The 26,294-nt window shown below is 40.8% G+C and overlaps 1 protein-coding gene across 4 annotated transcripts in view; it reads left to right on the top strand.

The window, feature by feature from the left end:
- OSBPL2 (oxysterol binding protein like 2) overlaps positions 1-25,659 on the top strand; it is a 98,939-nt gene extending 73,280 nt beyond the window's left edge. For all 4 annotated transcript variants that reach the window (XM_089513664.1, XM_089513665.1, XM_089513662.1 and 1 more), the window contains 7 exons: positions 428-535; positions 3,942-4,031; positions 6,092-6,215; positions 13,584-13,703; positions 17,709-17,832; positions 18,827-18,917; positions 20,325-25,659. In XM_089513664.1, the coding sequence (XP_089369790.1) occupies positions 428-535; positions 3,942-4,031; positions 6,092-6,215; positions 13,584-13,703; positions 17,709-17,832; positions 18,827-18,917; positions 20,325-20,427 (760 nt within the window). In that variant the 3' untranslated portion in view covers positions 20,428-25,659. The remainder of the gene's footprint in view (positions 1-427; positions 536-3,941; positions 4,032-6,091; positions 6,216-13,583; positions 13,704-17,708; positions 17,833-18,826; positions 18,918-20,324) is intronic.
- The last annotated feature ends 635 nt before the right edge of the window (positions 25,660-26,294 follow it).

Here is a 26,294-nt window from a genome sequence, read left to right as displayed (position 1 = left end):
GTAATGTTACCAGTAGTGTTTTTGTTGGGAATTATGGATAAAGAACTGAACAGTAAACATGGACCACTTCTTTGATATTTGACAACAGCAGCAAGAATGCTGTTCGCTCAAACTTGGAAATGGACAGAAGCATCAACAATGGAAGAGTGGATTGTTAAGGCTGCTGAATTAGCAGACCAAATTATTAAGTAACTTCAAACACATCCCTTCTTTCATCCAGTGGTTTATTAGATTCCCATCATTTCAAAATACTGCACAGTGAAAAGGCTAAGGGTGAATACTACAGAGAACACTGTACAAATAGGAGTGCTTCATTGGAAGATGAATTGGAACAATTAGACTCAAGTTAATTTCAGATGGATTTTAGTTATTTCTTTGTTTCATTTTCCTTGCGTCTGATTATTTTTTTTCCATTGCCCCCCACCAGACATAATGAAGCTTACACGTGGACAAACCCTACCTGCTGTGTACATAATGTAATTATTGGCAAGCTTTGGCTAGAACAGTATGGGGCAGTAGAAATTATAAATCACAGGTAATATCTGTTTAAACCATATATTACATCCTAAAATTGAGTCCTTTAAAAAATAAACCAGTGGCAGTATAATTACTTAAGTGTCAGGTTTTTCTGCTCATTATTTGGAAAGCAGATCGGAGTTAATGGCTTGTTTGGGTGGATGCTAATTTTTCCTTACTGTTTAAGAAAAAGTGTGCTTCTGGGAATTAATTTTTATGTTTTAGGGTAATTCTCTTGCAGACACATACAAAGAGATAGAGAGATGTTCCTGTTAAGGAGTATTTTTGAGAATCTCCTTCTTGAGAATTTTCTCTATACAGATTGTAGACGTTCTTTATCATTGTGTCTGTGCAGATATGAGTTTTCTATTAGTGTAAAGCCTTCATTTGATACCTTGTAGAGCTGAGCAGTCAGATGGGAACCATTTTCCAGGACTCTAGTGCATGCAATCCCAGTGTTTCTCCTCATTTCTTTTTCTACTGTACTGGTGATATAGTTTAGAAAATTCTCTGTCATTTTCTCTTAGCCTTGCTAAGCATTATTTTTCTATTTCTCTTTTTATAATTTTTGTGTTTTTTCCCTTGTTTCTTGTGTAATTTTAATTTCTTTGCATTTTTAGCTCCAATGCATTGAGCTCTTAAATTAAAAGTATAACAGAAATATACTTGCCCCTGAACGTCCTTCTGCCCATTAGGATGTCACACACTTTCTTTGCAACTGATATTCCTTTTTGTCTTTTGTATGTAGTCCATAGTAGTAGAAACTGTGCAGCTATCCAGATATAGTTCCCAACATTCCTCATTGGCTGTGTGGGTTAGGGCTGGTGGAAGTTACAGAGCAATAACATCTGGAGGTCAGTGCAATTTCCACTCTCAAGCCTGCAAGACTTCTTGTGGGGGAAGGTGTTTGACATGACAAAGAGAAGCCAAGTTGCCTCATCCTTCCTCAGTTGTGGAAATGGCCCTTTTAACCCAGGAAACGTGCAGACAACAAAAGGGTGCTCAGTAAGCCTCTTTTTACTGTGATCTGTTTCATTGGCTCCCCTTTCTTTTTCAGCTTCTGTTGAGCTGCCACTAAAAGTGGCTTCTTTGACACTAACAATTTTAGTTAACAGTGACTCTTCAATACCCTCCACCTCAATACCAGCAACATCAAAATTGTCTGCTGAAATCTCTGGATATTCTGTAGAACAACTGTTAAGCAAAAAAAAAAAATGTTTGCTGTAAACAAAAAGAAGAGGATGAAGTTGAAACAGAGAACAGAGAGGGTGTCTATTCTCGGCTTCAACTTCTTCTTCCCTTACTCCCATAAGGTGATGCATGCCTTCAGATGTTGCCTCAACATTTTTAACACCTCCTCCTCCTATGTTAGATTGCCCTGCTCTTGTTGTGGAGACAATTCATCAGGCCATTGATCTAACCTACTATAGATAAACAATAGATTCAGCCTTAGGAGAGAAATCTCAGAGAAGTCTACAGAACCAGTTCTGTAAGGAACATTCAGTCTCAGAGTCAATTATCATCTGCTTCAATTCATTGGAGGTCATCAGATTTGCACTGTGGCTGTTTTGCACCCCAGAGTTAATCTAATCATGACACATGCCGCAGCAGTAGGTCCAAGGTGTTTATGGTATCAAAAAAGACTGGTGTGGATTGCTGGGAACATACCTTAGAAGTGTGTGAACTGTTGTATAGGAGGACAGTGACCACCTGATTACTCAACTCTAGAAGGCTCCAAATGAAATATTTTTACAGTAAAAGAACAGACAGCAATGAATACACAGAGAACCACTTCAGGAACTGAACTTACAATAAGTAATTTACCCTTTCTATACCTCAAGTTTGGGAGTTCGGCATAAATACTTTACCAAGCAAATGTTCCTGATGCATGTGCACAGACCTTTCTCTCACATCACTCTTGCCAAAGTCTTTCTCTTTTCCCCCATTTTTTTCATATTGTTGGGTTATTTTCCCTGCGATATACATGGACAGTCTGTCCATGATTGCAAAATCATTCACTTTAATCTTCCATTCTCTTAGAGTGGGTATTATATTAGTTTTCCAGTATTTCGCATATATCATGCAGGCTGCCATAATCATGTACAGGATTATATTTTTCTCGTCCTGAATCATTTGTTCCTGTATAGTATCTATTATATTATATTAAATAAAAATAGCTCTGGTTGAAACAGAATTTTTTTCCCCAATAGTTCCTGCATTGCCTTATATATGTTCAATTTAATTTCCATCCAACATTCAGCGGCACGCATCGTTACATCCGCTCGCCACTTTGACCATGTTTCTCCTTTATTATCTTCCCTTCACTGGCTCCCCTTTCCCTTCCGTATTCAGTATTAGCCTCTATTGTTAACTTTTAATGCACTGCATGAGCTGGCCTCTCTTTATTTATCTGAACTTTTTTCTCCTTATATTGCCACTCGTACCCTCCGTTCTAGTAGTCAAGGTCTGCTGTCCCAGCCTAGGATCTCCACTGCCCCATCCCAGATTCGTCCCTTTTCACTTGCTGCCCCTCACTCCTGGAACCTTCTTCCCCCACAAACATGGGTCAGCACTTCATTGACTACTTTTAAATCTAGTTGAAGACCACCTGTTTAGGGAAGCGTTCCCAGGCACTGTGTGAATATTTATCTGATATTTGATTAGATAGTGGATGTTGATATTTTAATTGATGCCTGTTTTTTTTAACTAATTCTATTTTATATTACTATCTACTGTTTATATGTATTTTGTAGATTGTATGCCATTGGCAGGTTTATATTTTATATTTTTATTGATTTGATTATCTGTATGTACAGCGTTATGTACATTTACAGCGCTATAGAAATAAACTATAATAAGAATAAGAATAAGAATAATATGTTTTCCCAATAAGTTTGTACTTTATCGCATTGCCACCACATGTGCTACATTTCCATTTCGTGGTAAAATTAAAGTATGTGTCTATTCAAAGTCATTCAAAATTGGTTCTCCTTTTCACATTACAGTATTATTATTATTATTATTATTATTATTATTATTATTATTAACCTTTATTTATAAAGCGCTGTAAATTTACACAGCGCAGTACGTACAATCTTTTTAATTGGACGGTTCCCTGCCCTCAGGCTTACAATCTAAAAAGACACGACACAAAGGGAGTGGTGGTGGGGAAGGGGCCTCTAGAAAAATTTTCAGAATGTGTGCATGACCATGTCCATCATACCCTTGATTCTGTCACTTTTTTCCTGATTGACACTGCAAAGTATCTACAACTGTTATCAAAAGACTCCTTGATCAAAATATATTTACTGTTAAAATCACATGTTGGGCAGTGGGACATATATAGGAATATTGTGTTGTATTTAAGTTCAACACCAAGTTGATAGCTTTATGACTTGTTAATTTTATTTGTTTTTCTTTTATAGTACTGGAGATAAATGTATACTTAACTTTAAACCATGTGGGCTGTTTGGTAAAGAACTTCACAGAATAGAAGGCCACATTCAGGACAAAAAGTAAGTGGTGTGTGTTTACTTTTTCAGTGACAACTGCTTTTCTTTAGTTTGAGCTGATATTGGCTGTGGATGTATACATACATCCCTATGCAGGGGAAGTAGTTCATTTCCCACTTGTTGTAAAATAAGCTCTGCTTCTTTATTTCCCCTTTCACTTCTATAATAACCCAAATCCAACATTGAAAAGTAAGCTTTTGGTGTTGGGCAACAGCAATAACTGATGAACTGGACAATGTGGATGAAGTAAAATACTCAATTTCCTTCATTATTTTTCTTCTTGAAGTATTGCAATAAGCTAGAGATGGGGGTTGGGTTGGTACTTCAAATAGATGGCTTCTAGTAGAAATGAGAAAGACTGTCTGCTTGTTTCTGGGCTTCATTTCTCTAAAGAGGGATACATGTATGACCCCAAAAGCGTCAGTATGGATTCACAGCATGGATCACCACTCAGTTGTGTATATCTGTACATCCTGAATCTTGGATAGCATACATTGAGGTTTTGGATTAGTTCTCCTCCTCATTCATTTTCATTTTCCATGCAAATATTTGGTTACTATTAGGTCAGTATTTTACGATAGTTCACACCACTAGACTAGCTTAAAGCTTGACCTAAAATATTTGTTAATGAAATCTTGGGTGTAAATTCAAGATTTCCCTATTATTTTTCTGAAATACAAACAAGTCAGAAATCAGCAGTACTAATGTAGCACAGTCCTTAATTTCTGATCCTTTATTTTAAGTCAAGAGTTGTGGTGGGGAAATGTAAAATGTCTGCACCATCAAGAGTAGCGCGCCAGCTGTGTCTGTTCCTTGAGATGTCAGATCTGGCTATGAAGATCCATGCCTTGATTACATCCTCTTTCAATTACTGTAATGCACTCTGCATGGGGCTGCCTTTGGAAACTTCAGAAACTTCAGTGGGTCCAAAATTCTGAGGCCAGGCTGCTGACTGGGTCTGGTTACAAGCTCATATAATGTCCCTGTTGAAACAGATTTGCTGTTTCATTCCACTTCTGGGTAGTATTCAAAACGCTGGTTAAAGCCCTACATCAATGGCACTGAAAACTTTTCTTTTGGTGCCCCCTTTACATTTACTCCAGTGACCCCTGCAACCATAATATATAAATAAAAACATTTTTAGTGTGCATATTTTCATTTTCACATTTATGTATATTCATATTTTAACATTTTATAAGAAAACAACATTGTTCAAATTAGAACAGTTGAATTTAATTAAATTCAATATTTAACTCAACACGTGTAAATTTTACATATAAAAAAGTTTGGGGGGAGGAGGAAGAGGGATCAGAGCCTCCAAGTCTCATGCTCCCCTTGAGTAGCTCTCACGCCTCTCCAGAGGTCCCGCCACACTGTTCGAGTACCATTTTCCAGACTGTCTAAAAGACTATGGTTGCATCTACACTGCAGAATGACTGCAGTTTGACATCTCTGTAACTGCCATGACTCAATGCTTTGGAATTCTGAGATTTCTTGTTTTGTGAGATATTTAGCTTTCTCTGTTACAAAGCTCTGGTGCCACAACAAACTATAAATCCTATGTTTCCATAGGCTGGAACCAAGAAAGTTAAAGCGATTCAAACTGCATTCATTTTGCAGTGTGGCAGCAGCCCATATCTCACTATATGAGCTGACCCAAGTTTTAAAACCTTTGGGGGGACTTTCTCTTGATCCCACCACCATCACAGGCACATTTGGTGAGAGCATGAGAGATAGCCTTCTCAGCAGCTGTGGAACTCCATTCCATGGGAGCTGGCCCCCTCTTTGCTCTTTTTCTGCCCGCAGGCAAAGACCTTTTTATTTAAGCAGGCCTTTGGTGTTTAAATTATGAGTCAGAAGGATGTTCAGAATGTGGTGTGAATGATTTTATCTTTTTCTTTTAATTATCTCTTAAACATATTTTCAACTATTTCATGAAGGTGAAGCTACCTCTTCACAGAATCAGAGAGTTGGAAGATACCACTATGTTTTCAGTATTATTCCCTGTAATTCTGCAAATGCATATAAACACTTTGTGTGTTTTTCTTTTTTTAAACGATCAGTAAGAAGAAACTTGCAGTTATCTATGGCAAATGGACAGAATGTTTATGGTGCGTTGATCCTTCCACTTATGAAAATTACAAGAAGAATGAGAAGAAAGGTGGTGACCAGAAGAAACCAAAGCCGGTAATGTTTACTTATATTGTACTGGCAGGAGGAGGAGTTGCGCTTTTACACATTAAGCAAGTTTCATGAAAAGGAAACATTGGAAAAATACTAAAGTGTTACAGTGCAAGCTGGACAAACTGAACCTATTAGTAATTTTATTGCCTTTGTGGCAAGAATCCACACCCCACATTGTATTCTGTGAATTGCTAGGAAGGTATCCAGTACTGTCTATCCGTTTGTTAAAGGATGTTTGACCCAGCAGAGTCTTTTATCTTTGGAGGGGGAATAATTTTTGCTGGTTCTCTCTTTTCACTTCAGGTCCCTGTATCACAGACCCAGATCGTCTCTGGGTGGTTGAGAAATCTGTCATAACAATAAAGAAGATTGTTTTAAAAAAGAAGAATTTGACAAAAAAATATAAAAAAAATAAAATTCCACCCACCCCTTTAAGGAGGCCAGTTGTTTCAGAGAGCCTTCTGTGAATGGAAAGAAAGCATTGCATACCAACACCACTGACTTCAGTGGGTGGTATAATTCACTAGTTTTTGGGATTACGACTGGGCAAAGCTGCTGATCTAGACTGATTTGCATCTTACATCATTGGGAATTGATGCACATATCTTTTAACAGAGCCCTCTGTGAAAAAAATAGAAAATATTCATTTTGTTCCCACTTGTCCAGTACTCTACAGATCTCAGTACAAAATTTTATTGCGTGGTGTTCTGTAGTAAGCAGTTGCTATTTTGTTTGCCAAACGGATAAGTGCTAATTGTTTCACTAATACGAGCAGCAAGTGTGTTGCCCAGACCATTAGTTCAATGACACCCTGCTACTTGCCTGGAAATAGGTCTTGTAGAAGCAAAGACTCTTATCTTTTGCTATTTATATTAGTATAGTGGGGATGTAGTAAGAGAGGAGCTTTTTGGACAAATATTGGGGAAACCAGCAGGTGTAAGAATTACAAAAGGGGAAGGAGGGATGTCTTTGCCCTCAGTTTCTGTGTGGTTTTTGCTGGGAAATTATATTGAATAATATATTTAATATTTAATTTATGGGGAGGTTGTGAACTACTATGGTTTGAGGGTTGGGGTTATTGGAAGCTTCACTGTTGTATACGTAGCGGTTTGAGCATTGGAGTAAGACTCTGGAGACCAGGGTTCGATTCCCTGATCAACCATGAATTCTTCTTCGTGGTCTCTGCAAATCACACAAATGGGTTATTCTGCGCCTGCGCAGCAAAGCTCGGAAACTTCTAGAATCTCTGGGCAGAATGCAATGTAACATTTCTGCAACTTTTTGGCGGTAACTCCGCCCATCCCTATATAAGGCCCCTAGCAGTCTGCCCTTCTTCAGTTCCTTCATTCTGCCGCGCTAAGCAGCTCGAGGAACTTCGCTAGCATCGGCTATCACTTGGATTGAATCTCTGGACTTTGACCTATAGCCTTTCGTTGACCATTCTAAACGTAATTTCCCCCCGTTCGGACTACGACCTACGGACCGGTAAAGACCTCCACACGGAATTGTCCTTCGGACTTGGCGTTTTCGGCTATGGCCTCTCTCTCGGCCGCTATGGCCTCCTTTAAGAGGTGCTCGAAATGTGGGGTCAAAATCCCCATGTCGGATGGCCACGACAAGTGTGTCCTTTGCTTGGGCGAGACCCATATTCCAGGTGCCTGCATCCATTGTAAGGCCATGACGTCCCAGGCCCTCAAGAACAGGGACCAAAAATTGAAAGCCTCCCTTTATGGAAAGGTCTTCCAACCAACGACCTCTGCTTCTGGGGAATCGGCCTCTCAATCGGCCTCCTCTGCTCCCCAAGCCAATAAGGGGGACAAGACCAAGCCCTCTAAGAGGAAGCATGGGGACAAACAGAAGTCGTCAAGGGATGGGGAGTCCTCCAGACGGGCTAGATTGGCTTCTCCCATCTCGAAGTCTCGCAGGAAGGGACCGCCAAGTACAGTCTCAGTGCCCCCACTGGACCGTGGAACCACGGCCACCCCGACTCCCGCGTCCATCCCGAGCTCTCTTCCACCACCCTTGGAGCCCAGAGTTGTCATCGCTCCTCATCTCTCCATCCCTGACGAGGACCTCCAAATCGTTACGATTGACCACAGCTCTGAATCAGAGGGCGAGATCCCGGATTCCGATCCACAGGCCTCGCCTCGCAGGCCCAGGTCTAGACCACCTTCTCGATCTCCCTCCAGGGCTCCGCATAGGCTGCACTCTCCCTCACGTCGGGATAGAGCTGCCCTCAGTACAGAGGCAGATGAAGCGCTGGATCAAGGATTCCAGGAGCGCGACCTACCAGATTCTGACCTAATGGACACTTATCCTGACTTGGTGTATGACCACCACACCAAGCAATACTTCCTACCCGTGGATGCTACCCATCTCCGTAGACGCTTCCCGGGCCCGACGAGATCCAAGGCCCGTTCTCCTAGTCACCAGGCCGTCTTCACCAAGTCGGATGACTTGTTGATGCCCCATCATTCTCCGGTTAGAGACCTTTCACCAGTCAGCAGACCTCGGAGTAGGTCAGCCACTAGATCACCGTCTCGTTCACGTTCGCCATCACCCTTCCCTGCAGACGACCAGCCCTACACCTTTGGGGTTCCAGACACTCCATCTCCATCGGATGACGTCAGGTCCTTCTCCGACAGGATCATCTGGATGGCGGACGCTTTGAAACTGGAGGTCTCCCACCCAGAGGATGATGCCCTCGATCCGGTGGAGAGACGAATCCATGGCTGTGCCCCGGCACCTCCTTCACTGGCATTTCTGCCTTCTCTGGACAAGATTGCCAAGCGGTCCTGGGACACCCCAGCAACCATCTCTTCCACTTCCAGGAAGATCGAGAACCTGTACAGGGTAACACCATCTGGACCCTCGTGGCTCTTCAACCACCCGAAGCCCAACTCGGCTATTGTGGAGGGTTCACAGACAGCTTTCACTCCCCGTCAGGCCTCCTCTCCGATGGATAAGGAAGGCAAGAAAATTGATGGGCTGGCAAAGAAATTCTATGCCTCAGCTGCGCTTGGCATCAAGATCGCCAACTATGCAGCATGTATGGGGGCCTACGTACAACTGTTAATGGAAAAGATGGACTCGACCATCAGTGAGCTCCCTGATGATAAGAAAGGATTATGACGGCCCTACGGAACGAGGTCCATCTGGTTGGCGGCCAACAGATTATTTCCACCAGGCATTCAACCGACTGCGCCTCAAAAATCCTGTCTGGCTCTATAGCCCTCAGGCGCCACACATGGTTGCGCTCTTCGGACCTCACTCCACAGGCGAGATCCGCAATAGAAGACATGCCCTTTGATAATTCGGGCTTATTTAATAAAGAGACTGATGAAAAACTGAGTTTCCGCTACCGCATGAAAACCGCGGCGCGAAAACACGGGATGTCTTTCTCGTCCAAGTCACCAAGGATGAGATACGGTAGCCAGCGTCCATGGTACCCACAGGGACAGCAGCGGTTTCAGCAACACGACCGCCATTACCAGTCTCAGGATAGACCCCCTCAAGTTCGGCCTTCCCAATCTCCTCTGCCCCAAGGCGACCGCCGTCAGTCGTCTCAGCCTAGATACCAACAGGGCTACAAAAAGAAGGATACCAAAGGCAAGCGCAGGTTCTGAAAACCCCCAGCGCAATTCGCCGTTCATTTCACTGATAGGTTGAGGCCCTTCTTTAACACCTGGGCCTCGATAACCTCAGACTCTTGGGTCTTAGACATTGTCCGACGGGGTTATGCCCTTGAGTTTTTAGAGCTCCCTCCTACCGGAGCCTTTAATTCCACCTTACCCTCGGACACCCTTCTCGACAAAGTGCGCTCCCTCTTAGACAAAGGGGCCATCGAGCCTGTGGACCCTGCTAGAGCACGGTATTGTTTCTTCTCTAGATATTTTACAGTCCCCAAGAGGGACTTTGGACTTAGACCTATCCTGGACTTGCGCCATCTGAATGCTTACATTGTTTACAGACGCTTCAGGATGGTAACCCTTGCTTCTATTCTACCGTTATTGCAGAAAGACGCCTGGTTCGCCACTTTAGATTTGAAGGACGCTTATTTTCATATTTCCATCAGAGAAAATCACCGCCAGTTCCTCGCCTTCACCGTCGGGACCGAGATCTTCCAGTACAAAGTCCTCCCGTTTGGCCTGTCCTCAGCACCAAGAGTCTTCACAAAGTGCATGGCCCCGGTGGTGGCCTATCTTCACCAAAGAGGAATAACGGTCTTCCCCTACTTGGACGATTGGCTGTTCACTGCACTGTCCCACACATCGCTGAGTCAGGACGTACAGTTCTCCCTGTCTCTTCTGAATGCCTTGGGACTTCAAGTCATCTTGGAGAAATCCCACCTCTCTCCATCAAAAAGACTGGACTTCATTGGAACGACCTTGGATTCGGAGGCGGCCAAAGCCTTTCTCCCACGGACGAGGTTCGAGTCACTGGTGTCCGCGCTATGAGACTGTCTCTTTCGATGGAAGGTCCGGGCTCATGCAGTCCAGGTCGCCATGGGTCACTTGGCCTCTACAACCTTCGTCACCCCGTGGGCCAGACTCTGCTTCAGACCTCTCCAATCGTGGTACCTGTCCGTTTTCGACCCTGTACAGGATTCACCACGAAAGATCTTTACCATCCCGAGAAAGGTTCAGAAGTCGCTCCGGTGGTGGCTCCAGCCCGAGAACGTCTGCGTCGGCATGCCATTTGTTCCTCCGCAACCGGACATCACCCTGACTACGGACGCATCTCTCCAGGGTTGGGGCGCCCATGTTCAAGGCCTTTCCATCAAGGACAAATGGTCCCCGTCGGAGGCCACTCTTCACATAAATGCATTGGAAATGCTGGCAGTAGAAAAGTCCCTCAAGGCCTTCTGCACCCTCCTCGCCGACACAGTGGTGCTTCTCCTCACAGACAACACTACTACAATGTACTACCTCAACAAACAAGGAGGTACAAAGTCAAGGACTCTTCTAGAGATCACGCTCCGCGTCTGGGATTGGTGCATCGCCCACAGCATCTGCCTGCAGTGCATCCATTTGCCGGGAGATCAGAATGGCCAAGCAGACCAGCTCAGCCGGTCCCCGACAACTTGTCACGAATGGAGGCTCCATCCGGAAGTGGTCGACAGCCTATTTCACTGTTGGGGTTCGCCGACACTGGACCTCTTCGCCTCCCCCCAGAACTCCCACACTCAGGAATTTTACTCTCGAGTGAGGGGTTCCGGGCTCAAGAGGAGACGCCTTCTAACTCCATTGGACACAAGGTCTGCTGTACGCTTTCCCTCCCTTCCCGTTACTGACCAGGGTCCTGTCAAAGATTATGACAGACCATGCCGATGTGATCCTGGTCACTCCATGGTGGCCGAGACAATCTTGGTTCGCCCCACTGCTGCGTCTGTCAGGGAACACATTCCTCCGGATCGAGCACCGGCCCACTCTCCTCTCTATCCAGAATGGACTGATTCTCCATCCCGATATGGACTCTCTCCCATTGGTAGCATGGAGGATCCAGTATTGACATCTCTCCCGACAGGCATTAAAGATATTATTATGGCAGCTCAAAAGCCCTTGACTCGTAGGGCTTATGGCTACAAGTGGGACAAATTTGTGGCCTTTCTTAAGGACAGAGATATTGTACCAGCCCGGGTTTCTATCTCGATAGTTTTGGACTTCCTTAAGAGTTTGGTTGATTCTGGTCTATCCCTCAACTCCATCAAGGGTTACCTATCGGCCATTTCCTCCCACTACTCGTTTGGTGACAAACCCTCCTTGTTTGGGAACCCCTTGGTTAAGAGGTTTCTGAAGGGCTTTAATAATCTGCACCCACCTTGCTCTTCCCCCGCCCCGGCTTGGAACTTAGACTTGGTGCTCTCAAAACTGACCTCCAAGCCGTTTGAGCCCATGGCTACCACGGATCTCAGGCTGCTGACATGGAAGTCAGCCTTCTTGGTAGCCATTACTTCTGCCCATCGAGCCAGAGAACTATGTGCTCTGCGGGCTGACCAGCCCTTTCTCCGTTTCCACAAGGACAAGGTGGTGCTCAGGACTGACATCACCTTCCTGCCTAAGGTGGTATCATCCTTCCACTTGAACCAAGATATTGTTCTCCCTACCTTGGCCCCGAACCCAAGCTCTGATGAGGAGCGCCGGATTCACTCTTTGGATGTTAGAAGGGCTTTAGCCTTTTACCTCGATAGGACCTTGGCCTTGAGGCTATCCAATAGACTCTTTGTGTGCTACTCCCAGGCTAAAAAGAGGTTGCCTGTGTCATCGCAAAGATTCTCTAAGTGGGTTACAAGTACCATCTGCTTATGCTATGAGTTGGCCGGCATTCCTGTACCAGAGAGGGTTCGGGCCCATGCAACTAGGGCGGTAGCAGCATCCTCCGCTTTTTTGATGGGCATTCCTTTGGAGGATGTCTGCAGGGTTGCTACCTGGTCCCAGCCTTTAACATTTATCAAACATTATAGGTTGGATGCCAGGGATAGGCAGGGAGCAGCCTTTGGGAGGGCAGTGTTACTTTCAGGGTTGCATTGAACACAATTGACACTGCTGCTGTTTGAGGTTAATTGTTTATTACCTGTTAATAAAATTTGTTTGAGTTTCCACATGGACGCTCCCTCTTCCTTTGACTTAAGCTTGCCAGTCTAACCCATTTGTGTGATTCGCAGAGACCACGAAGAAGAAGGACAGGTTGCTCACCTGTAACTGTGTTTCTTCGAGTGGTCATCTGCGAATTCACACAAACCCGCCCATCCTTCCCCTCAGTGTCCTGCTCATTGCCTTGCTACGTTACCGTCGCACTGTTTGCTGCTCATTCGGAACTGAAGAAGGGCGGACCGCTAGGGGCCTTATATAGGGATGGGCGGAGTTACCGCCAAAAAGTTGCAGAAATGTTACATTGCATTCTGCCCAGAGATTCTAGAAGTTTCCAAGCTTTGCTGCGCAGAATAACCCATTTGTGTGAATTCGCAGATGACCACTTGAACAAAAACAGTTACAGGTGAGCAACCTGTCCATTCACTGCGTGACCTTGGTCAAGTCACACTCTGTCAGTCTCAGAGGATGGCGATGGCAAATGCCCTCTGAAGAAACTTGCTAGGAAACCCCTATGATCGGTTCACTTTAGGGTTGCCCTAAGTCGGGAATGAGTTGAAGGCACCTCAACAACAACAACAAATATAGAAGAGAAGAGGATTGTAGAGCCAGGATAGACTGCTTGAGCATCATTTGTTCATATTGCATGAAATAATGATTTACTGAGCGGCCATATTACATTTGAACCATCTGAAGTGTGTGGAGTCCTGAAAATGGGATCAAGAATTTTAAAGTTGCTATTCTTTATGTTCACCATAAATGATTTTTCCTTTGTTTTAAGAGTGAGGAGCCTGAAAATGATGAAGCTGATGATATGCCAGAGATCCAAGAGACTGTGCAATTCATACCTGGCAGTAAGCTACTTTGGAGGATAAGTACTAGACCACCAAATTCATCTCAGGTAAATTGCTCAAAATTGGTATATGAGGTGTGGGTGTACATTTATGTAAGAGAATGCAAAACAGGTTTAAGTTCTCCCTAGAATCCAAAATGGTGAAGGGTCGGGAAACCATTCCCAATAAGGAACGACTTAGGGAGCTGGGCATGTTCAGCCTGGAGAAGAGAAGGTTAAGAGGTGATATGATAGCCCTGTTTAAATACTTGAAGGGATGTCATGTTGAGGAGGGAGCTAGCTTGTTTTCTGCTGCTCCAGAGAGTAGGACCCGGAGCAATGGATGCAAGCTCCAGGAAAAGAGATTCCACCTCAACATTAGGAGGAACTTCTTGACAGTAAGGGCTGTTCGACAGTGGACCACACTCACTCGGAGAGTGATGGAGTCTCCCTCCTTGGAGGTCTTTAAACAGAGGCCGGATGGCCATCTGTCAGGGATGCTTTGATTGAGATTTCCTGCATGGCAGGGGGTTGGACTGGATGATCCTTGTGGTCTCTTCCAGCTCTATGATTCTAGATGATTAAACTGAGGCTGTCGTACATTATCCACATCATGAGAAGGCATGACTCACTAGAAAAAAACAATAATACTAGGAAAGGTTGAGGAAAGAGAGAAAGACCTGGCTAGATTCAGTCAGGGAGGTCACAGGCCTTAATTTGCAGGACCTAAGCAGAGCAGTGGAGAAAAGGAGGACTTGGAGATGTCTCAGACACAGGGTTGTTATGAGTTGAGGTCGATTCAAGGGCAGCTAACAACAGCAGGCACATACCTTGAAAGTGAAAAGTGTGTGTTATATCTTGGGCTCAGCATAAACTCTGTATAATTGTTATTAATAATGTTATTAGATAACTTTATTATCCTGTTATAGCCTTTGGGAACAGCATGTAACATGATAGTAAACTCCCCAAGACAGTATCTTAAAACTGGAGAATGTTGTCCCCTAGATGATTTTGGACTACATCAGTCCTAATTAGCACAGGCAGTGGCAAAGGATTATGGGATTTGCAGTCTGAGCAGGCACAGATTCCTATGTCTCCCTTAAATCCGGGATGGGAATTTTGGAGTGTTCCAGATGTTGCTGAACTGCAGCTCTAAGCAGCTCCAGCCAATTTAGCCAATAGTGAAGAATCTGAGGAAGGAAGATTGCCTTAAAAGAGAGGGATCATAGAATGAAAGGAAACTCATACCTGAATCCAAATTGCAGTTAATGGCAGTGTCACCTGTAGATTAACTCATATAATTTTCTCCACATACCTCCACTTCTGTACTAGAAAATAAATGGCAATTAAAACTAAACTTCATTTAAACAACCACATGGATCTGTCATTCATCTTTAAATGGCAATGGCCTATGATTAGTGTGTTTTCCTAGGAACAGTTGAGCTAATGAGTGTTGTTTAGAGCATTCAAAAACAATGTGGACCAGCCTGTCTCAGAATTCATTTGGTTATGTCAGTTAGTCGTTAAATGGCAGAAGCAGTGAAACACTACTGATTCTGCTATTCTTACTAATTAAGAGGTTTTCTGAGCTGCAATAATCCGTAAGCATTTCCAAGGTGTGTTTTTTAAATTGGCAAATTTATAGTGTTCAGCCAGTACAACTCCAGAACAAATGAGTCAATGATGTTTCTAGGCATTTTGGCTCTTTAATAAAAAGTTTCTTTCTAAAATGCAGTAGAGGTATATTAAATTTGGCCAGAACTGTCTCATGACAATACTTTTGATAAATGATGGACTATTGTTGGCGGTTTCTTTGCCCATATCATAAATTAGTGAACTTACCTACATAATTCCTTTTACTTCTTGTGGATCTTTATGACTGCAGAAGCAAGTAAAGGTTTCATTCTGATAAAGTGGCAAACTTCTTAAAGTCTGATTACTTTCAGTTCAGGATGCTGCCATTTTACTTGTTCTGTTAGGCAGCTGTATTGTCAAGTACATTTCATGAAAAGTGCCTCTATATAGGTTTCAATGGTACTAATGGACATTTTGGGGGGTTGAAATGGGGAATTCCATGAGACAATAGGATACCTTAGCACCACTTTACTGTTTTTCAATTTCTTGGAGCTGATAATAAACATAAAAACACAAAACGGAGAAATCTTGATTACAACTCTCCTGTGTCATGTATGGCCCTTCCAGCATTACAATAAGCCATGATTTGTTGTAATGGAAAAGGCTCACAGTAAGCATCGTACTCACAAATTCTTTATTTTCCTCACCTAATATAATTGAAAGATAATAAGATCTTAACTATAGCTTGTCATTTTGTCAAAAACTGACAAACTGTGACTAATCTTAATTGTGAGCTCATTTAAAGAGCCAGCTTCACAACAAGCCATAGTTCATGTTAATTACTGTTTAAATGTAATACTAAATTTTAGTCATACTTGGCCTTCTGTATCCACAGATTCTTCATCCATGGATTCATGCATCCATGACTTGGAAATATTTCAAAATATATAAATTACAAAAAGCAAACCTTAATTTTGCCATTCTATATAAGGGACACCCTTTTACTATGCCATTGTATTTAATGGGACCTGAGTATCTTGGATTTTGGTATCCAAGGGGATGTGTGTGTGTCTTGAAACCAAATCCCTGGGGATACCAAGGGCCCACTGTACTTAACATGGTAGTGTATGCTTTTGATCTCCTCATTCTTCCCCCACATGCACACCTCATCACTTCTCTACCCAGTTTCAAAACTGAATTAAAGACTATATTGTTTAAAGAAGCATTCCCAGAGGTGAGCCCCTCTCTGACCCAGGAAGCCTCCTTTTAACCATCCATTAAGAAGCCAAGCCCTTCTTCCAGTCGATCTGCCTTGGTCCAGGCCTCGGAGGTGGAGAAGAACTGCTGGACCTGATCCCATTCCCCACCACCACTCCCCTCTCCTTTTGTGTCGTGTCTTCTTAGATTGTAAGCCTGAGGGCAGGGAACCGTCTAACTAAAAGATTGTATGTACAGCGCTGTGTAAATTTATAGCGCTTTATAAATAAAAGATAATAATAATAATAATAATAATAATAATAATAATAATAATAATAATACAGTCATGGGAAGGGAATGAGCCCAAGGGAATTCCCAAGTGATGGTTTAAATGTAGTCACCATGGACAGTGATTCCACTCTAATTGTCATGGCCACATGTTGTGGAATCTTGGGGTATGAACTTTGGTGAGGTACTAGACTTGCTCTCTGGTTGAGAATGCTAAATATTCCTCCCTAAACTGTAAAGCGCAGGGTTCTGTAGGGTGGAACTATAGCAGTTAAAATGGAATCATACTGCTATAATTGTGTAGTGTGAAAGGGCCCCCATGCTTTTTTTCCCTGCAGGCACAGTTTTCATCCAGTTATAATCTTCTCTTTCTTTTCTTACAGCTTCTTCCATCTTTTTTTTTAACCAGAGTAAATCAGGTTAAGCAGAGAAAGATCATAATGGCAACATATTTTTGTTCTGAATTGGATGGGTGACTACATGATGACTGAAGTATAGGGGGAGGAGTTGCCATAAGGGAAAGTGGATGGCAGGTTGAGGATGGTCTCTTCTCCCCCACTTGCCCTGAACTTCTGGTTACACAGCCATGTTCAATTTTGCGTGGCAACTCCTTCCTACTAAACATACTTCTTTTGTCTAACCTTTAAACTCTGTTAATCCTTTCTTTTTGGTTTCTGAGCATTACCAGTCCTGTAATTGATTCCTAAAGTTGTTCCCTGCTGGAACAAATTGTGCTCTATCTCTGCCCTGAAGTTACAGATTTCAGTAGGAAATTAAACTGTGCTATTCACTTTATTTTAAAAAAGAATGTATTCTTGCACAAGTTAGTTTAATAAAATGTCTTTAAGCATTTTTAAAAGGAAAATGTTTGCAGTTTCTTAATGTAGGCAGGCATACCACTATGTGGTCGGAAACGTCTCTTCTCCTAAGCTTTGTCCAACTGGCTAATAACCATAATATGGGTGATTTCTGGCTGACAACATATTTATATGTTTGTGTTTATTTTTACTTAAGATGTACAATTTCACCAGTTTTGCTGTCAGTCTCAATGAATTAGAAAAAGGCATGGAAGAAGTACTGGCTCCCACTGATTGTCGATTGCGACCAGACATCAGACACATGGAGAATGGAGAAATAGGTAGGAATGTGCAAGGCATATGTATGCAGCCTTGAAATCTAATGTAATTTTATTCTGTTATGGGGCTTCTCTCGTTTTTATTTTTTCTTTTAGCAGTTTGAGTTCATAGAGCATGAAATCAAACTTTGGGGGAGAACATTATATAAGAAACACTTATATAATGTTTCTTTTGAAGATTTCAAGCAGCAATTGTTAGAACAAGTTCTATTTTTAATTTTTTAATTTTTAATGCATTTCTTTTTTTAATTGCATGTTATTTTACTGCTGTAATCTGCTTGGATTACAGCAGAATACAAATAAATACTATTATTATTAAGATACAGCTACAATACAAAATGACAGACAAAAACAGCAGCATATTGGCTTAACTTTAGCCCATTTCAGCCAATTTCATCCACTGATCAGTGCTGTGATTTTTGTTGTCTGTATCAGATTTGCCTCTCTAATTTTAGGGCCTTGCTCCTGGCTGAGCTGCTTTGAATGAGCCAGCATTTCATGGATTACAGTGAAGTGTTTCCTCAGGATTTATGTAGGACAGAGGGTTGACAGAATATAGCCCACAGGTTTTTTCATTTCTTGTCCTTGTGTGGAATGTAATTGAAATCTGCCCCCTTCCACTGGATTGTAAAAGGTTGTTCTCCTTAGATAGATGGAGATTCTCACAATTACCAAATTTGGTTTTTGGGGTAAATTGCTGGAGTTAAGAGACAGCAGCCAAAATTAAAGTGATGGTTTACAAAGAATAGGTTTATCGGGAACTGTAATGGCAGGATCTGCTTTTCTGTTTTCTTTTGAATGCATGCAGCTTTTATCTTTTGTGCTTTTAAAGTGTTGATATTGGAATGAATAAAAATTTGAATAAATTGGTCTGAGTCATGAATATATGATATATTCCTAAAATGATCTGGATTTTGTTTCTTTACCTTCCATTCCTTCTGTATTTTTTTCCTCCTTATTTTATAAAGTAATCAATCCCTCTTAAAATGTCTGTTAGATCTGGCTAGCAAAGAAAAAGAGAGGCTAGAAGAGAAGCAGAGAGCGGCTCGTAAGGAACGTGCAAAAGATGAAATGGAATGGAAAACAAGGTAAATAATAGGAGTTGGGATGGGAGAAGAAATTCCCACTGAACACAGGAGCCGTCATAGAGCAATGCATCAAATTTTGTGTTTGTGATTTTAAATTGCCATCTTTGTCAGTTTTATTGTTCACATACTTATTCTTTTGGAGGAAGACGCTTTAACCTAAATCCTATTTGTTATTCCTAACTAGAGTAGATTAATTGAATCAGTGGGATTTACCTACATGTTGACTCACTATTCAAGAATGGATTTAGTGGATCTACTTTAACTGGGATTCACCAACAGCATTCTAGTCTATGGATGTAAACACTGAGACCGAAAGAATTTTGGCATTCTTATGGGGGCATCTGCCTGTTTTAAATAGTAAGAGAAGGAGAGCATTAATAATAATAATAATAATAATAATAATAATAATAATAATAATAATAATAGGATTTATTTATATGCTGCCCAATCACTGGGAATCTGGGTGGCTTACAACAGAGGGGATAATAGACGGTTCCCTGCCCTCAGGCTTACAATCTAAAAATCTAATCTTACAATCTAATGTTTTTGCATGCTAAAAAGTGTTGAGTTAGGTCCAAAACACACTACAGACTTAATCCAGTTTGAGACCACTTTAACTGTCCTGGGTCAATTCTAGGGAATCCTGGGAATTGTAGTTTATTGTGGCACCAGAGCTCTCTGACAGAAAAGGATAAATGTCTCACAAAACCGCAGTTCCCAGAATTCCCTAGCTCTGAGCCAGGGCAGTTAAAGCAGTCTCAGACTGGATTACTTCTGCAGTGAGTTTTGGACCTTTTACTAATATTGATTGAGCTGGCAACACATGGTCAGATAGATTGATGGGGAGGGAAAGAAGAATGAATGGTTTCCTTAAAATTAAGAAAGGTCCACACACCTCGGTGGTACAGCAAAGATTTTCATGCAAAGTGTCCCACGTTCAGTCCTCAGAATTTCTAGATACAGTTGACAAGATTCCATCTGAAACCCTAGACAGCTATTGTCAATCTGCAGTAGGTCAGACTCATGCTTAATAAAAATGGATTCCTCTGTTAGTCTGTTATTGAAATATGGAGCACCTCACTACAGGGCAGTGGTGTGAACCTGTTATGGCCAGTTCTTTTGCACAGAACTGTTTGGATCGATAAGAATCATGTTGTTCAGACAGGTGCCTAAATGCAAAAAGCATACTAGGCTCAGGGGATCCTGTTGGTAGCCCTGTGAACTGAGATGTGTTTTTAAAATGAGGTGATGAAAAGTGGTATAGGGTCTTGGCACAAGATGGTCTATCCTTTAATTCTTTCTTCCATCTATGGCAGCATTAAAATTAATTTCCCCAACTTTGTGGGTTTTTATTTACTGCTCTTTGTAACAGTATTTCCTTTGCCTTCCTTTTTTCTTTTCTTACAGATGGTTTTATCAAGGAACTAATCCATATCTTGGGACTCCTGACTGGTTATACTCCGGAGGGTACTTTGATAGAAACTTCTTTGACTGTCCAGATATATATTGAAATCTTGAATGCAGTTTCTCCTTTGCCCAAGATCAGTAGACTTCAATTAATCAAGTGACGCTCTTGGCTTTGCCATGACTAGAAAGCACTTTTTTTTTCTAAAGCAAAGTTTTAATGAAAAGTATCAGTGGCTGATCACGGATTTTTCATTTGATTTTGATTGCCAAAATATTTAAGTCCTGTTTTTTTCCCCTTGAAGGTACAACCTGAAATTAATCATGTTTCAGAAGAAAGTGGCTTGCATGTTTTTTGTTTGCTTTCCCTTATTAGTCATTTTACATTTTATCTCTTGGGCAGAATTGACTTGTAGCCAGTGGAGAGGCTGCACCTTTATTAAAACTGAGATGACAGCCGCATGGTTTCTTATATTTCAGTTATAAAGGATGCCTTTAGAGTATTCACAGGTCAGAGCAACAGTGCTAAATCGGTACAACAGAAATATGATTGTGGCCATTGGAAAGGCATCTAATAAGAATTGGAATGACTAGGATTCTTGGGAGTCTGTGGAATAGTCTCTAATTTTAAAAGCTTCACAACTGTAGCAAGAGAACATTAAGCTTAGATTTCAGAAGCTGTTAGTCTATTTTGCCTCAATCTTTGGGCACTGTGATTATCAATTACATGAAGTACTTGTGACATTTTTAAAACAAACAACTGAAGTGAATGTTGGATGTGGCTTGTAGGTGTTCTTAGTGAACACCTGCCTGTCTGAAGTTTCAGAATGTTTTGTTTCTAAAACACAGGATACTTTGAATATATTTATAGGAACTTGGGTGTTGTGTGTAGATCATGTATGAAATCAAACCTTTTTGTTTCTGTTCAGAGATGTTTTTGTCTCCAGTTCTGCTTTTGGCAAGCTGACATTATTCAGGAGTTACAGGCCAATTCACAAACATGCACACTCTTCTTCCTCTTTGGATTTACTTAGAATGTATCTACAAAAAGTTAATGTTTGTTTTGCATTTTAGTGCATGTTTTGAAGTATTTACTACATTACAACTGGTAGTACATTCTTGAAAAGCAATTCCCTGTTACCTTTTTTGCTAAAGCTGAGTGACATGATGAGAGCTTTCACTAAATTTCCAGTAAGGAAATCCTTCCTTGAGAGTGGTTTTATTCTTCAGATTTAAAATATCAAAGCCATATAATCCCAGAATTGTTTGAATTTTGAGGGGAAATAATATTTTTCTTTTTACTTATACATTTCTATAATGAAAGTGAACATTACAGTAGTATATGTGAGCTTTAAAAACAAGTTGTTAATTTGCCAGATGTTTTAAAATCTTCAAAAATTAAATGTTAAATTGAGCTACCGAATTTACTGTGTTACTAAATTTGGATTCGTGCAAAGATGACACAAAAGGTTCAGAGAAAACAACTGAGTGATTTCAGTATTACAATAATTAAATAAGTAATCTGTTGTTCTACTTTGGATATTCCTCTTTTATCCCTATATATTTAAAGCAAACCGGAAAATGTACAGTCTTGCAAGTACAGGTGAATTGCAACTGCCATCATCCCTTACCACAGGTGTTGCTGACTAGTGCTGATGGCAGCTTAAGTCCAACAACTTCTGGTGGCTCATGCATTCTCTGATTTAAAATACCCAACCTGGCTGGTGTTTTTTTACATCACTTTATATTTGCAAATATCAATCTGAGACTTGACACTGGAAGTTTATTTGAAGAGGAAAGAGACATTCAAAGACATTTTTGGGGGGTGGGGGGTGGACTATTGTTGGGTTATAGAGCCTTTACACTGTGACTAAAAAGGAGGAAAATGTGACTAACCCTTTTAGTCACTTTTTGTTATATTCTGAAATCATTTGAGGCAATAAAAGACACTACCTTGAGAAGTGTCTCTGGCTAGCGTATCTTGTTGTGAGAACTTAACATTATGTTCTTGGGTATAATGTACCAGGCATTCCAGCTTCATGTTCTCCATTCATGCCAGTGAGGCTTCATATTGCTTGGTGAAAGCTTTCCCTTCAGAAAACTTGACCACACAATTTCTCTCATTGTTACTTGTGCATTTCTCTTTCCTCTTGCAGTGAATCCACTGCTTCTGAATACCATAAATCAGTGTGTATGAAAAATTAATAAATTCCTCATATAAAGCAACAATTGATCCACTTTTTGAACAATTGAGCAACAATTCTCCAACAATTGGTTTCATCCAGAAAGCAGTAGTTTTCCCCTGATTGCTCTTCTCTACCAGTCAGTAGGCAGGAAAAGGGTGTCCACACTGTACTGTTCCACAAAAAGGCAGCATTGAGTCCATAGCCTGCCTGACTGCTGCTGTACTACTATTTCTCACAATTATTTACCCAATAAAGCCTGACTGTTGGAGTGGGATATTCTGAGCCTTGTGTGTAACAGAGACAATAAAGTTTTGAAATTTACTTTCATTCTCCAGGTTTGAGACAACTCTATCCCCTATTAGAAGTTTTGAAGAAATTTTTAAATTTTGGAGCCAAAAGTTTTGTTAAAAATACTACAGCTGCTCCTACCTTCTGTGTATAAATAGATACATGCCCCGTTATTAGAAGGAAATATTTGAATTTTAAATTGCAGAAGAAGCACATTAGCATAGTCTTTAAAAAAAAGTTTACAGGTAATGTTTCATTCAAATTGCATCATGAGGTAAAAATGGCATCTTGTATTTTCTGTAATGTTTAATTATTTTGAAACCCATGCTTTCTTTCTATTTAAGGTGTTCTATATTTTATTGTTAAAGAAGAGTAATAGAATATTTTCCATCATGTATTTGTTGCAAAAACAGCTTGCATTCAGTAAATTATGTCTGCATGTTTTGCATTCTGTTCTTCATTCCCAGGTGCACACCATATTAATGCTTTGGGTGCATGGCTGATTCTTACACAGATATATTTAAAACATGACATGAAATAACAATGCCAACGGGAAGCCTGAAGTTCCTGTGCAGCCTAGGAGGTTTAGCTTGGCAATTGTTTCTCTGCAAAGGATGAATTTTACTGGAAAATGCTTCTTACATACACATTCTCCAGTCTTTGAGCCCTTAATTTCTAACCCATCTCATCAATATGAGAATCAGAAGAGGTTCAAATTAAAATTCACACTAACCTCAGAGGCCCTTAATAGCTTAGACTGTAATGTTAAATGATGTTACTTTAAAAAGATACCCATCCATTTTGTTTACATTATACTCGCACTTGTTCTTAGTGTCACCTTCTTAACTCAAGCACTGCCTTACAAAAGTTGACCATTTGACACCTCCACAGGGAGGAAAAAGCACTTTTAAAATGAATCATGTTAACCGTTAAGGTAGCTATAACTGAAAATATTTTTTTTTTATGTGGAGAATAGTTACTTATTTGCTTGGCTGCTCATTTTCCATTCTCTATTCTATCTATCTTGATGTGTTAGTTTGAATTAAGGCTTTGTGCATAAATTAGTCCCAGTGCTTTGTATCTGATATGCATGTGTACAAAGGAGGACTTCTCCCAGATTTAATGTTTGAGAGAGTTCCACATGTATATCTGCAGTGTCTGTATGACTGTGACACTGAATTAAATGGGGAAACTTTGCCAGCACAAAGGATGTGTAGATTAGATCTTGATCTAGCTTTGGTTGGGGCCATTGGTTTGCCTCTTGGTCAATAGGTAAGCTATGTTTACTTCAAGATACATGCGACATTATTACAATCTATGGCTAGGAGGAAGCAGAAGTCAACACTAGAATAGACCACCTCTGGCATACCATGCAGGTAACAGGCCATTAATCTGCAATTAAACTAATTGCCTGGTAATACATTCTGCAGTTGCATAATGTGTCCACAACACTTAGTTTTCGTTTCAACATGCAATATATTTGGCTGCATTGTTCTTACATTTGATTTGACATGATATCAGATTTGTAAAACACTACTAACTTTACGGAGTCCTCTGGCAGGATGGCATTAACTGCACAGTATAATTGTTTTTAAAAAACATATTATTTCAGAAAGAAAAAGATCAGAGATCCTGTTAAGTAATTATTTGCTTGACCTCATTACTTTTTAAAATCTGAGTAAAACAACAACATTATTTTCACAGAGATATGAAAATATAATTGAGTTTATCCCTATTGCACTTAGTCTGCAATTTGGGATCATAGATGTTTTGACCTATGATCCATTTATGAATCCTTGACTTACATTTTAAGAGGCAAAGCCTGGTATGGTTAAAATCTCTACAAGATTATCTAATTACAATTGATATATAAATATTCTACGTTGATAATTTTAGGGTGATGAACAAATATATGTCAATCGTAAAGGTCCTCTACAAGCTTTCCAAAATATTTATTGCTCCCATTGTTCCTTCCCAAATGTGGAAAGGTTGCAAGAATCTCCAGATTGCTAACTGTAACATTCAGGTAGCTTGTAATTCTGAAAAATAAAATAATATATATATATTTTGTGTTGTAACATCCAAACAGTTCAGGTGGCTGGTGTGGTCTTTAATCTGTCTCCTGTTCACTGTACTCTGTGTACTTAAATATTTCAAATAAAATGTAAACGTTCCTGTTCATGTAGTGTTTTAATACTTACATTAATTTTACAATGTACTGTAATGTTACCTCTCAAAATACATACGTGGTTTGGGGTTAATTGTAAAATAAAGCAATATTTAAATTTATGTAAAGCTAATGGTTCTAACACAGAAATTGATTTTTAGTATGATTTTTATAGCATGGGGGGAAAATTAAAACATTATATATGTATCTACATCCCTCCTTCCTCAATTTCCCAGTCCACTCTCTGCTGCTACTGTTGCTGTTCTGTTTTGCCTTACTTGTTCTGCTTTATCCCTAGTAATAATTTACAAACACTGCACAATCCACCTGGAATTCATTTTGGTCCAAGCCTCATTTATAAAGAACAGGGGTTTGCACAAGACCATCACACCGATCCAGTGGTGCAAGCTCCCTGAATGGGGCTTGTATTGGAAAGCAAGTCCAGGCAGACTGTGCCCCTTTGAGGTTTTGGGTTTGTTTCTGTTTTTTTGCCTTACCCATGTTGCATGAAAATGTTGGAGGATATTAATAAGAAAAAGGCTTTAGTGAAATGGATTTATTTTTATAATATTTAATTACTGTCAATACCCATCTATATTAACTATATGAAATCATATTACCTTTTTAGAAAAGTCTGTACAGGTTTGTGGACTTAAATGTTAAAAATGTAAAAGCAAATAAAGTTTGTTTTGGAGAAGACAGGTAGTTTCTATTCCCTCAGTGTCTTATTTGACTTCCTGCCTTCCCTGTTTTTCTCCCAATAAACTCAGTTGGCAAAATGTTCTTCCTTTAAAGCAGCTATTCCCAAACTTCATTCCTCCAGATGTTTTGGACTTCAGCTCCTATAATTCCTGACTGTCCACCAAATGGGTTAGAGCTTCTGGGAGCTGAAGTCCGAAATTCTTGGAGGACCACAGTTTGGGAATCCCCGCTATAGAGAATTATTTTAAAACACTGGTTCCCAAAGTTTGGTCCCTGAGGTGTTTTGGACTTCAACTCTCAGAAAGCTTGATCAACAGTTAGGAATTCAGGGAGCCAAAGTCCAAAACATCTGGAGGACCAAAGCCTGGCAACCATTGTTTTAAAATCAGAGTTTATAGGCACCTTTTGACTAACTGTGAAAAGTTTGCCCAGTTAAAGAGATGGTGGTTGTGTTTAGTGCCTGTCCAAGGCAATTTCATCCCCAAGTTTGGGTTGGGCAATTGCAGAAGGCTCAGGAGCCACTTTTACCTCATGGGGGCCATAAAAACGCTTGGTCTGGGTATTCTGAAAAGGTCAAGAGCCACCAAAATAACCTCAGGGACTGCATGCAGTCCCAGGGCTACACCTTGC

The sequence above is a fragment of the Sceloporus occidentalis genome, unplaced genomic scaffold (assembly GCF_023333645.1).
Source record: "Sceloporus occidentalis isolate IW3139 unplaced genomic scaffold, rSceOcc1.0.p SCAF_3, whole genome shotgun sequence".
Lineage (NCBI taxonomy): Eukaryota > Metazoa > Chordata > Lepidosauria > Squamata > Phrynosomatidae > Sceloporus > Sceloporus occidentalis.
The sequence above is the reverse complement of the archived record's forward strand: the minus strand, read 5'-3'. Positions and strand labels throughout refer to the sequence as shown.